General features: G+C 41.6%; 1 protein-coding gene across 24 annotated transcripts in view; it reads left to right on the top strand.

The window, feature by feature from the left end:
* AAK1 (AP2 associated kinase 1) overlaps positions 1-12,445 on the top strand; it is a 173,622-nt gene that overhangs the window by 137,379 nt on the left and 23,798 nt on the right. For 18 of the 24 annotated variants that reach the window (XM_045078958.1, XM_045078962.1, XM_045078960.1 and 15 more), the window contains one exon: positions 2,470-2,565. The exons of the other annotated variants lie outside the window; for them this stretch is intronic. In XM_045078958.1, the coding sequence (XP_044934893.1) occupies positions 2,470-2,565 (96 nt within the window). The remainder of the gene's footprint in view (positions 1-2,469; positions 2,566-12,445) is intronic. 24 annotated transcript variants of the gene reach the window in all.

Below are 12,445 nucleotides of genomic sequence, written 5' to 3'. Positions count from 1 at the left end.
TCTTCTCCCCCTTTATGCTTGAGTAGAGTTATGACAGTGAACATACACTGAGCTCTTGCTACATGCTAATAATATTAACCCACTGGTTAAGTGCTTTTTTATGCATTATCTCAGGTGGTCCGTAAAACAGCCCTCAAGGGGTGCCTGGGTGCTCAGTTGGTTAAGCGTCTGCCTTTGGCTCAGGTCATGACCTCAGGATGCTAGGATGGAGCCCACATTCCCCACATCCAGCTCCCTGCTCGGCAAGGTGTCTGCTTCTCCCTCTGCCCCTCACCACCTTGTGTCACTCTTGTGCTCTTTCTCTCCCCCTCTCTCAAATAAATAAAAAAAAAATCTTAAAAAAAAAAACCAAAAACAAAACACCACCAAAAAACAAAAAACAGCCCTTGAGAGGTTAAGTGACCTGCCGAGGTCACAACTGGAGAACGACAGAATAGAGAGTTGTACCTGAGCAGCCCAACTCAGAAGCTGTAGTCATACCACATCCCAAGAGTCTTTGTAAATCAGTGACATGACACTTTTTTGAACATTATAAAACATCTGCAGATTTTTTTTCATCTTATCCAGCCTTTTTTTAAACAGACATTTGGTATTTTTCCTTCTTTCTTGTTTGTGGTATAAACTTTTGTGTGTGCAACACTTTTATTTTTTATAAATGAAAGAAAATCACATCCAAATCCCAGAAATTAATATGTCCTCATTTGTATGAAGTGTAGGATAGCTTCATTTTCTAGGAGTTTTCTAATCAAGCTCAGACTGTTCACTGATTTTAAACCTTCTGATCAACCAAGGAAGGAAATAAACAGGAAATGTGGCAGTGAGTCACAGAGGATGACAGAAGGGTTATTTTAAACATTTTATGGTAAAAGCTGCAAAAATGTTGATGAACTATGTCCACATGTTGGAATAGACATTTAAAACTTGACATTGTACGTCTTTATTTTAAATATTTTTTTGTGTAATCATCTTTTGTGTAATTTTGGGAAAATGACTAAAAGCCCAAAGAAACAAGATAAGAGAACTCACAATCCCACCCACTCAGAGAGGAAAACATTGTCAACATTTTACAATATTTATGTCCGTAATTTTATTTCTGTAAAAATGAATATATCCAGTTTTATGATTCTTTCTTTTCCTTTTAATGTATTTCATTGTGTCTCGTTTGAAAAATATTTTCGAGATTTTAAGAGCAGTGATTTTACCCTTCTCTTCCTCCATCTATCTTTAAAGAAGCTTCATTAAAAACCCACTTTAATAAATAACCTTCTCAAAATGACAAAATTGTAGAGATTGAGAACAAATAAGTGGATTCCCAAGGAGTAGGGACTGGAGTAAGGAGTGGGTACGATTATAAAGGAGAACAACAGGGGTGTTCTTTGGTTTGATGGAACAGTTCTGTGTCATTGTCATGGTGGTGCTTGTGCTAACCTATACATAGGATCTGATTGCAAAGAACTGCACACACACACATGAGTGCCTGTGAAAACTGGATAAAGTCTAGTTAACAGTATTGTAACAGTGTCAGCGATAACTGTCCTGTAGGGGGAAAAGATCTCACCATGGGGGGAAGCTGGTCAAAGGTTCCCAGGACTCTATGTAGAGCAGATTGCTGTGATCTCATAATTATTTAAAAATAAAAAGTTTTTTAAAAATCTGTAGAAGGTAAAATGAGATTTCAACTAAAGAACAAATGAGTATTAAAATACAATGTAAAGAATGGGTAAATAGAAAACCAGCAAGTCTGGGTTCTGACCTCAGGTTTGGTGGCCTACCTCTGGCTATCCTCTTAACTTCTGGGCTTCATTTTCTTTTCCGTAAAATAAGAAAACTGTGCTAGAGAATCCTAAGACCCCTTCAAGCCCTGATATTCCACGTGTTTAGATTCCTGTACATCAGCAAGTATGCCAAGTATAGAATCAGTGTCACTGACGTTAGATGTAGTCGAGAAGTTAGGGCTTGTCTAACCTTACAACAGACAAGACTCCTATTTCTGTTTCTGTCTGTGTCTGTCTGCCTAGCGCTGCAACAGACATTCGGTGATACAGTGACCCCCAGATGGTAGAGGACACACTGAAGCACCTATATGTCTGTGTTCGATTACAGAGCAGACAGTGTTTACGTGCCGTAGTGTGTGATACAGACAATAGTTACTATAGGAATTCTGGAAGAGATCACTGCAGGCTTCCACACAAGGAAGAAGTGGACTCAGGTGTAGGAGTAAACTAGTGTTACCATACATTGCATCGCTGAGTATGTTGTAGGGACCGGATTGTATCTCTTACACATATTTTGCCATTACACTGGATTATAGTCACTCATCCCTCTTTACGCTGCCTTTGAGTTCAGATTTACTCTATAATTTGAGCTGTTGGGTTACTAGATGCTAAATTCATCTAGATTTACTTGATGTTTTCTGCTTTTCTCTTTTGTTCTCTCCTTGACCCTTTCTTCCCCTCCAACCAACTCCAGCTGAAAAAAGGAAGGGTGGGCAGACTGTGGATTCTAGCCTCCCACTTCTAAGTGTTTCTGATCCTTTCATTCCTCTTCAAGTACCTGACGCACCAGGTAGGTAAATAGAGCTGATCTGAGGTTAAGCAGCTTGATTCTTATGTCCCAAGGTCTCATGAGAGTTGTTTAAAAACTCCATAAAAAGGACGTGAATTCCAAGCCCCAGTAATAGGTGCTGTTATATATTTTTTGATTATGAAAACAGCCTGTGTATTAGAGGGAACATTAGTCTAATATGATTATAACATGTTTGGGGACACCTATAAGCATGTGACAGAAGGAACAAAATGCTAATAGTGGTTAGTATGATGATTGGATTACTGCTGATTTCTTGTGCAGTTCCTGTTTTCCTATAATGTGCTTTCATTTTATAAATAAAAGTTAAAGGGAACCTGAGTGAGGAGACTCAGGTTCCCTTCCTGGTACTTGTACTATCTGAAAACCTTCAGGGCTTGACTCTTCATCAGTGAACTGATTTGGACTGTATGAGTTTGAATATGCCTTTAGGCCTCGTATATCCTGTTTTTTAAGTGAGCAATCTAAAAAATAAGTAAGAAATTGTTAGTGTGTTCTGATTGAAATAGCTTTTGAAACAATGGTTGGATGCGTTCTCTCCGGGGTTCATGGATGCCAGTGATTTTCTCCCTACTCTCCTTCCCATCCTTTTGGGGGTGGAGTGAGGGAGTGTGATGTGAGACACAGAAGCTACCCTTTCTCTTCTCTATCAGTCCTTTTGAAAAAGCAAATAGATCCAACGCTCTAGAAGCATCTAGCCGCCATTTTGTTCCTGATAGTTTTTCTTTTTCTTTCTTTCTTTCTTTTTTTTTTTTTTCCATTCTTAACCCTGCCTATTCTTGGTTTTAAACTAATAGGATCTGTTTGGTTCTTCATCTCTCCCAGAATGTTAAGGTATTTGACTAACTCAAGATGGGAAGTGACTGTGATCCTTGTACCATCTACTTAGTAAGACAGACTGCGGCAGGGGTACCATGATGGTTTTTATTTCTTTAGGCAATTTGTTGACCCTCCTTAGGGGAAGCAAAAACTTGCCTCGATCTGGGAGTATTGCGTAACTTTATAGCTTGCTGGACTTGGATGTAAGTCAGAAATAAATACCTAAGGTCACTGAGGAGTGATTCAGCATTGGATAGTTAAACGAAGGAGAAGAAAGGAATCAAGGAGAGGCCCTTTTCTCTCATGTATCGTTCAGGTATGCCTGGCAGGACCTAGACAAGCCAGTTTTTAGCAGAACACTGTAAGGGTACAGGCTGCAAACAGACACCCCTCAGGGTTCTTGCCTTGCTCTTTCCCAGATAGCCCAAGAGCTGTGGAAGCTGGAAGGGTGGCCTCTTGGCACAGGCCAGAAGATGAGGGTCCGCAGGCGAGTGGCTGTCCTCTGCTGCTCTCACAGGTGCCCTTCAGATCAGGGATGAGGAACCAGGCACACTCGCCAGGTGTCTCAGGATATCAGCTCCTGATTGTAGGGATAAGTTGTGAAGGGTTGTGAAGATGAGCCTGGGAGGCACCAGACGTAGATGGCTGTCATCCTCCCTCCCTATTGTCATCTTTCCTGTCTCCTGATCGTCCATATTTCTCTCATTCTGGGGATTCCTGTTAAAGTGATACTGGTGTATACTTCAATACCAATTAAGCCATGGTCCCTCTTGGTTTTAATGGGAAATGTATTAAAATGGAAGATACTAATAGAGAATTTCAGGGGTTTCTTACCTGCTTTATGATCTATCAGGCCAGACTCATCTGAAAACATAAATTAGACATGTCACTCCTTTGTGCCGCAGTGAATTTTCATATCACTGAGCATAAAATCCAGACTTCTTATCATGACCTGAAAGGCCCTAACTAATCTGGTTAGCTCTCTGGCTACCCCTCTAACCTGAGCTCACAGTATTCTATTCTTGAGTCTTTCCTCCAGCAGGTGAGGCTTGTTCCCACCTCAGGGCCTTTGCATTTGCTGGTAACTCTGCCCAGGAAGCTTTCCTCTATCTCTTTTCCTTCTTGTCAACTGACATTTGGGTCTCTGCTTAAATGCTATCTTCTCAGGCCCATTGTGTTCCTACAGCACTCTTAGTCACACTTCCTGGCCTTTTTTTTCAAAGCACTTACTATGACATTGTAAGTACTTAGTTCATTTTCTGTCTTTTCCCACCAGGATGTCAGTGTCCTGAAGGAAGGACCTTGCTCTCTGATCCAGCATTGCTTTGCCAGTACTAAGAACACTTAGAGTTGGCACTCAATAAATATTTGCAGATTATGGATGAATGAGCAAAGTAAAATGTGAGACTGAAAGGCTCACGGTGCCCCCACTGCTCTCCATTTCTGTCTCCAGCTCCCAAATACCAGACAACGGGCTCCATAGCCTTCCCTCCGTGCCCCTGCCAATTCCCAGCCAGGCCTCCCAACCAGTCTTTGAGGACGAGTAAATGAAGGTATAGCCCACAGTATCATGAGGCTGCCAACCCAGAGTGGAAGTAGTAGCTGGGCTTAACAAATCCATCAGCTCCAACCCTTCCTGGAGCCCTCCAGAATTTGGACTGAGCAGGGTGTGTTGCCGCTGTGTCTGACTGTTGCATGTACTGTAACATTCAGCCTATACACCATTCAATTCCATAGCCTCCTTATCCAAGGATGTGGATGGGATAGAGATAAGATTGCCCTACATGCTTCCTGGCCATCTTGAAATGTCTGACTGAAGAAAGGCCCGAGAGTTTAGAGTCTCTGAGACCTCAGCATTGTCTCTGGGACAATGGCCAGTTTGTCTCCCCACCCCCCCCACAACCCACGTCCTGCCCCACTAAAGTACCCCCAGTTTGTCACTTCCCCCAGCCCACTGTGGGGACCAGTCCATCTCTTTGGTCCATTTGTTTGTTTGTTTTGCATACATTCTTACCTCCACACTCCACCTTCCTGATTGTGAGTCATGTAAATTTAGTTTCCTGACCGCTATATGCCTTTTAATGACTTTAACATTTTATTTTATGCTTTTAAAATGTTCTCACGGGAGCACCCGTGTGGCTCAGTTGGTTAAGCAACTGCCTTTGGCTCAAGTCATGATCCTGGAGTCCCGGGATCAAGTCCCGCATTGAGCTCCCAGTTCCATGGGGAGTCTGCTTCTCTCTCTGACCTTCTCCCCTCTCATGCTCTCTCTCTCTTTCAAATAAATTAAAAAAAAAAAAATAATAAAATGTTCTCATGTGTAATTTCCTTTGATCCTACAAAGAATACTGACTGGTAGGTATATCAAGTATCTCATCTTCTTGGGGGGATAGGTGAGGCCCGGGGGCTACTGTGACAGGCACTGCTGTGTACACTCCTTTTTGTGGCCATTGGGCACCCAGCAGCAAAAGTTTTCTTGTCTGGAGATCAGCAAGGCCTTCAACTGGAGAGCTAAATTTGAGGTTTAGGGAAATACAAAAATGGGTTTGAACTTAAAAGACCTACGTTCTACCTGTATAGTAGCTTGGTGATTTTGATCAAATCACTTAAACTCTGTGTTCCCCTCAAAATTGGTGCCATTAAAACCTACCCCATGGAGTGGCCTGTGAAGTTCAGATGAAAGCATTGTATTTGGAATTGCTTTGTAAACTTTAAGTTAGTGTAAAGATAGGAAATGGTGTAATATCTTTGGTTCTGTGTCCTTATTCCCTGTGGGACAGTCCTACTTAACGATAAAGTCTTAGGCAGTGATATTTCCCTCTAACAGAAATTAAACTCGCTCTAGAACCTTTGACCTTTGCACAACCAAGAGCCATTGAAGTAGACTTTCTTGATATAATGATTATTAAACTGTGGGTAAAGAGGACTGAATAATTGAATTTGTTTGGGTTTTCTTAAAGGAGCATTTCTATTGTCCAAAGCATTACAAAACAAATTTTCTTAGGAAATCTCTCATATATATATATATATATATATATATATATATATATATATATATGGAATCACAGCTGTGAGCATTTATGTGCTCATAGAGCTGCCAAATGAAGCCGCCTCTGGTGAGTCGCCAAGTAGTTCACTGATGCCCATGTGCTATGTGTATTCATTTATATTGCCTTCTATTTGTGTCAAAGAACAGATAAACTATAGGTGGTACCAAATTTAAAGCATGGTAGAAGAGAATAGGGAATTCTCCCTGAACATTGGCTGAACAATTTAATCTTTTGGTTTTTTTTTTTATTATTATTTTTTTATTAAAGATTTTATTTATTTATTTGACAGAGAGAGATGACAAGCAGGCAGAGAGGCAGGCAGAGAGAGAGGAGGAAGCAGGCTCCCCGCTGAGCAGAGAGCCCGATTTGAGGCTCGATCCCAGGACCCTGGGATCATGACCCGAGCCAAAGACAGTGGCTTAACCCACTGAGCCACCCAGGCGTCCCTGGTTTTTTTTTTAAATGGTAAAATGTATATAACACAAAATTTACCATATTTAAAGTGGCACTGGTGCATTCACACTGTTTTTTTGCAACCATTACCATCCATCCACAAAACTTTTTTATCTTGCAAAACCGAAACTCTCTACCTGTTAAACAGTAAAACTCTCCTTCCTGCAGCTCCTGGCAGCCCCTGTTCTACCCTCTGTCTCTATGAATTTGACTGCTCTGCATACCCTCACGTGGGTGGACTCATATGGTATCTGTCATGTTATCACTGGCTCATTTCACTTAAATTAATGTCCTCACGGTTCATTTATGTTGAAGCCTGTGTCAGAGTTGCCTTCCTTTTTAAGGCTGAGTAATATTCCACTGTATACATAACCACATTTTGTTTATCCATTTACCTGTTGGCCACGTGGGTTGCTTCCATATTTTGGCTCTTGTGAATAATGCTTCAGCAACATGGGTATGCAAATGTCTCTTCAAGATCCAAGACTTTGGGGGGTTATATATCCAGAAATGGAATTGTTAGATCCTATGGTAATTCTGTTTTTTGTTGAGGAATCATTGTATTATTTTCCATAGCAACTACATCTTTTTACTTTTCCTCTAACAGAGGACAAGAGTTTGAAGGAGAGATTTTCAGAGCAACTCCTTAACGCTGATCTCTCAACATCAATGTTCCACAAGACTAAGCAAGAATGCATTAGTTGCCCCAATAGAGCTGCTTCCTAGAATCAACAGCTTCGAAAAACTGTGCCTCCTGGTTTATGGCACTTCATTGTCTCTTAGAAAGTAGGCAAGAGAAGATGTGTTTTCTTACTGGTTTGTTGTCAAGATAGGCTTTCCTCCCAGAACTCTTTGCCTGGTGTCTTCCTCACTTCCAGCTGCTGGTTTGGGATATTGAAAAGTCCAAGGTTGAGCACCTTTGTGTCTTTGTTCTGGAAAGTTTCTCTTTCTGCATTCAGTTCCCTGAAATGAAGTTGGGATGGGGAATGGTGGTTGATTTGACTTCCAGCTTGCAGATGTTACAGACAGTTTAGTGTCTGGTTTCTTAAAGATAGGAACTATTTAAAGTGACTAGATTTTTAAAACAGCATCTCTCATCACAAGACTTCAGATAAGATGTAAATTCCCAAAGCCGCAAAGCTATAGCAATGAGACCATCTCTTTTGATGGGGCTGGCATCAAGCTCTTCCATGTTTGTTAGTCCAAGTTGCTCTACTCCTCATGGTCTTATTCCTGATGAAGTCTGGAATGGTCCTTGAGCGAAGCCTTCCCCTTCTTAACCTATGTAATAAGCAGATACCTATCCTCTCTTTTGATATTTTGAAAGAGAGAAAACTCACAACTTGCAGTATATCCCAGTCTCAAATCAGGAAGCAGTTTTGATTATCTAACCTTAGACAGGTTTACAAAGGATTTATTACCTTCTTGCCTATGCATATTTTCAATAAGTTGTGAGAGAAACATAAGAGAAGACTCTGGAATGGACTAATTCCTACCTCTTCCTCTCTTCCCTAGTCCCCAGTGCCACTTGACTTATGCTTGAGAGGAGAGAGGGGTGCTCAAAAGATCATTTTTCCAAGTCCCCTCTTAATTTTTCAAAGTACTAACAATCTTCTCCCTTAGTTTTAAAATTTATTTTTATTTTTTAATTTTTAAGAATACTTTATTAATTTATTTGAGAGACAGAGAGAGTACTAGAGTGGGGTGAGGGGCAGAGGGAGAAGCAGAGCCCTCTGAGAAGGGAGCCCAATGTGGGACTTGATCCCAGAACTCCAGGATCATGACCTGAACTAAAGGCAGACCTGTAACCGACTGAGCCACCCAGCTGCCCTCCTTTATATTTTTTTAAGAAGATTATATTTATTTTTATTTTTGAGAGAGAGAGTATAAGCTGGGGTGACGGGCAGAGAGAGAAGCAGACTTCCTGCTGAGTAGCAAGCCTGTTGTAGAACTCCATCCCAGGACCCTGGGGTCATGACCTGGGTCAAAGGCTGACGAGTAACCAGCTGAGCCACCTAAGTGCTCCAGTCCTTTCCTGTAAGTGCACTCTCAGTCTCTAGTGCCCAGGCTAACTCCTTCCACATCCACTTTGCTCCAGGGGTCTGCCTTCTCAGTCCTCTCCCCATGATTTCAGTGTTTTTCCATGCTCCTAACCAGACTCGTTTTTATTTGGGAACCTTAGAGACTTGAGAAAGAACCGAGTCTAGTAACAGGGATATGATAAGAAAATACCACTAACAGGAAAACAGAAGCAGACAATTCTAAAAGAAGAGTTATAAATTTACCATTAAATACAGATTTTGTAAAAGTCCATCATGATGATGAATCCAAGAAGAGCCATTTATGAAACAGTGAGATGCTGCAATGTCTGCCATCCCCTTGGAAAGGGGGAAAACCTCACCACCTCATGCTTGATGAACATCTAAGGCAGCGCGGACCCACTCAGATCCTGCTTGTTTACATTCTTGCCTTTTCTAAAAAATTATTCCAAGAGGCACCAGGGTGGCTCAGTCAGTTGGGCACCTGACTGGGGATTTCTTTCTCTCTGTTAGACCACGCTGCCTCCTCTCACATTTCACGTTATTCAAAGAATTCTGCCTTTCCTGATCTCATAGCAAGACACGTGGGTAAAACCTGAAACTCTGCCCATTCTCACTCTAATCCCAGGCATCTGTGGCCTCATTAGATGTCAACAAATCGTGAAATGCCCAGGGAGAACTTACTTGAGGTTTGGGATCTTAAAAAACACTTCCTGCACATGTTCCTAAATTCACCACCCTCTTCTCGGCACTGCTGGTCCCCATCCACCCCCTTCATGACACATGGTCTCTCAGAGCATCTTTCTGTAACTCTCAGAGAGCAGATAGAATTCCTAACATGAGTCATATCGAGGGCGGCCCATGCTGCACATGGAAGGCCTGCTGGCCGTGATTTAGAAACTCTCAGCCTCCTGTAGCCTTCCTTGTGCAGCCCATTATACCCTATTCTCTGGTTCTTTACTTAAAGTGATCAAAAATGAGCAGAAATAGCTTGGGATGTGACTTCTTCTAAGAGCCTTCACTTTCTAAAGCAACCAAAGCCTTAGTTCAGACAGAAGACTGAATCTCTAGTATGTAGAAGGTTGGGGTCCTTATCCTAATTAGCTCTCTGGTTTACCTGCTATAAGCTCTCAGGCAGGTGGCTTTGCCTTTCTGGAACTGATTCCTTCATCTGTAATCGAGAAGGCTAATTAAGTATGATCTGAGGCTCCTCCCAGGGCCAACGTGTCTTTGCTAATTTGGCCGTTGTGTAGGGAGCCATGACTCTGTGAAAACCTGTTCTCCCATGTCGATGAACATAGGCAAACCCTGTAGGCAGCATGTGGAGGAAACTGTGAAGTCAAGTCCGAACTCTACCATGTCCCATCTATGACTTTGGGCAAGTCACACGGTCTCTGTCTCCATTCTTCTCAACTCCATCTGTATTCCCAAACCCAGGTCTTTTTGTGAATAATGGATGAAAATGCTTGACATTGAACTTTACAAAGAGAAGTGATAACTGTAGTTAGAATGGCTGCTGGACACCCACACAGAGTCGCTGAGAGTCTTCTGTCCTCTCGAAAGCACTAGGTATGGCGGAGTGGGGTTGCACACTCCGTCTGTGCTCTCACTCCTAGTTCTCTGTCTGCTCCTAACCTGTCCCTGCTCCTCCCTCCCACGTGTCAGTATTCGAGGATACTCGAGCAGCAGTGACCATACAGACTAGATGTGTGAATTGCCTGTTACTTGAGGTTCAGTCAGAAGATAAGCCCCCTAAATTGGGCAACTTACCCCATCCCCACCCTGTCTGTCTCACCACACGCACGCACACATGCACGTGTACACAAGAAATTTTTTTTTAACCCCCTCATGTTACCTTTTTCTAATCGCTAATAAAAATATTCAGTTCTTACTGAAGTACCTGACTTTCTGGTTGACCCCCTCTTCCTCCCCACCTCCCTAATGAAGCAGAGATGTGACATAGGATACGAGAGGAAAATCTGAGAACTGGGGATACAGAGACTAAGAAGATACCTTCCCTGTCTTCAGTCCTTTGTAAGGACTGCAAGAGAAGTAAGTGCAGAGTGGTCCAGATGGTTCCCAATGTGGCAGGGAGGATCGGGAAAGGAGCAGAAGAGATGATACTTGAAAGACCAGTACAGAAATGGGGTAGGAGGTATGTCCGTTGTACAGTTGAGGAAGGGCGGGCAGAAGTTCGAGGACCGACCCCATGGTCATAACCTCTCGCTGGAGAGGCTAGAATTCATACTCTGCATTTGGCTAGCCCAGGCTTTATCATGGAAACAAACTACTGTTTGAAAGATAAGCAGGTACTTTGGGAGTGGTTACTTTCTATCCATTGCTTTGAGATTGTGATTGTGTGAGTGCTAAAAGTGAAAGAAGCAAATAATTACTTTCCTGCACATGAAAGAAGCTTTTTTCAGAGTAAAACAGAAGCTAGTGTTCAGCATAATGAAGAATCAGACTTTTCAAGAAGACCATCTTCTTTTTGCTTGTATGCTAAAAACTGTCACATTTTTAACCATCTTTTCTGCTAATAAGATGTTATGCATGATGCAAGATTAATGCTGATGTGATCACACTTGGATATTTGGTCAGTACTCTGGGGTTTCTCCCCGCCCCCTGCTGTTGAGAAGCTTCTTTTCCTCTCTCTTCCTTTCTTCAATTTAAATACCAGGCGTAAATGAGAGAAAGTTAGCAGATTGTCATTTAACTCAAAGATATCCACATCCAAAGATGGTAAATTGATATCACATATAAAAATCTTTTTCTGCAGTGTGTTACTTGTACCAAAGCAAATTATCTTGCCAAGACATTAAAATCCATGATTTGGTTTCAGTCCCTCAACAAATACCAATTTTGTCTTTATCTTGATTCCTGATGGCCTAGAAGAATGCAGATTCATTAAAATGTTCTGTACACCTATTTGAACTTTAAGTCACTTCCTTTTCTCAGACATTTTTATTTTAGTTTTACCTTAATGGCATGTTATTTCTGTGATAGAAAAAAGAATGTCGGCAGGCTTTAACTGGGAAAGTTAAAGAGTTTATGTGGCCTCAACCTCTTTACAAGTAAAAGGAGGTTGAGCTCTTAATTCCCTTCTTTGTGTAAGATTCTGTGATTCTGGATTTTGTTTCAAGTAATGCTCTCTACCTTTAATAAGTTGAAGATAAATAGAGACTTGTTGATGGATCAAGGCTGAAAAAATCATGAAGAAATCTTAATGTGTGCACTTACCATACAGTAAGTTATCAGGTATGACAAATCTGGCGGCTTCTTCTGTCCTTTTGTTTCCCAGCCAGAAAACATCAGAAGTAATCCCTCTTCAGGTTTAAGTGCATTTCATGAGATTTGACCATAGAATGATAAGTGTACCAGCTTGTCACAGGCTCTCAGTTGGCAGACAATAAATGATTGTTGAAGTTAACTTAGACATATTTTGATTCACTTGCTGAGTTACACAGCATTTCTAAATGCAAGTCCAAAAATTTTTTTTCGAAA

The sequence above is a fragment of the Mustela putorius genome, unplaced genomic scaffold (assembly GCF_011764305.1).
Source record: "Mustela putorius furo isolate JIRA1106 unplaced genomic scaffold, ASM1176430v1.1 tig00000281_pilon_pilon_pilon, whole genome shotgun sequence".
Taxonomy (NCBI): domain Eukaryota; kingdom Metazoa; phylum Chordata; class Mammalia; order Carnivora; family Mustelidae; genus Mustela; species Mustela putorius.
This window is presented reverse-complemented; position numbering and strand designations above follow the sequence as displayed.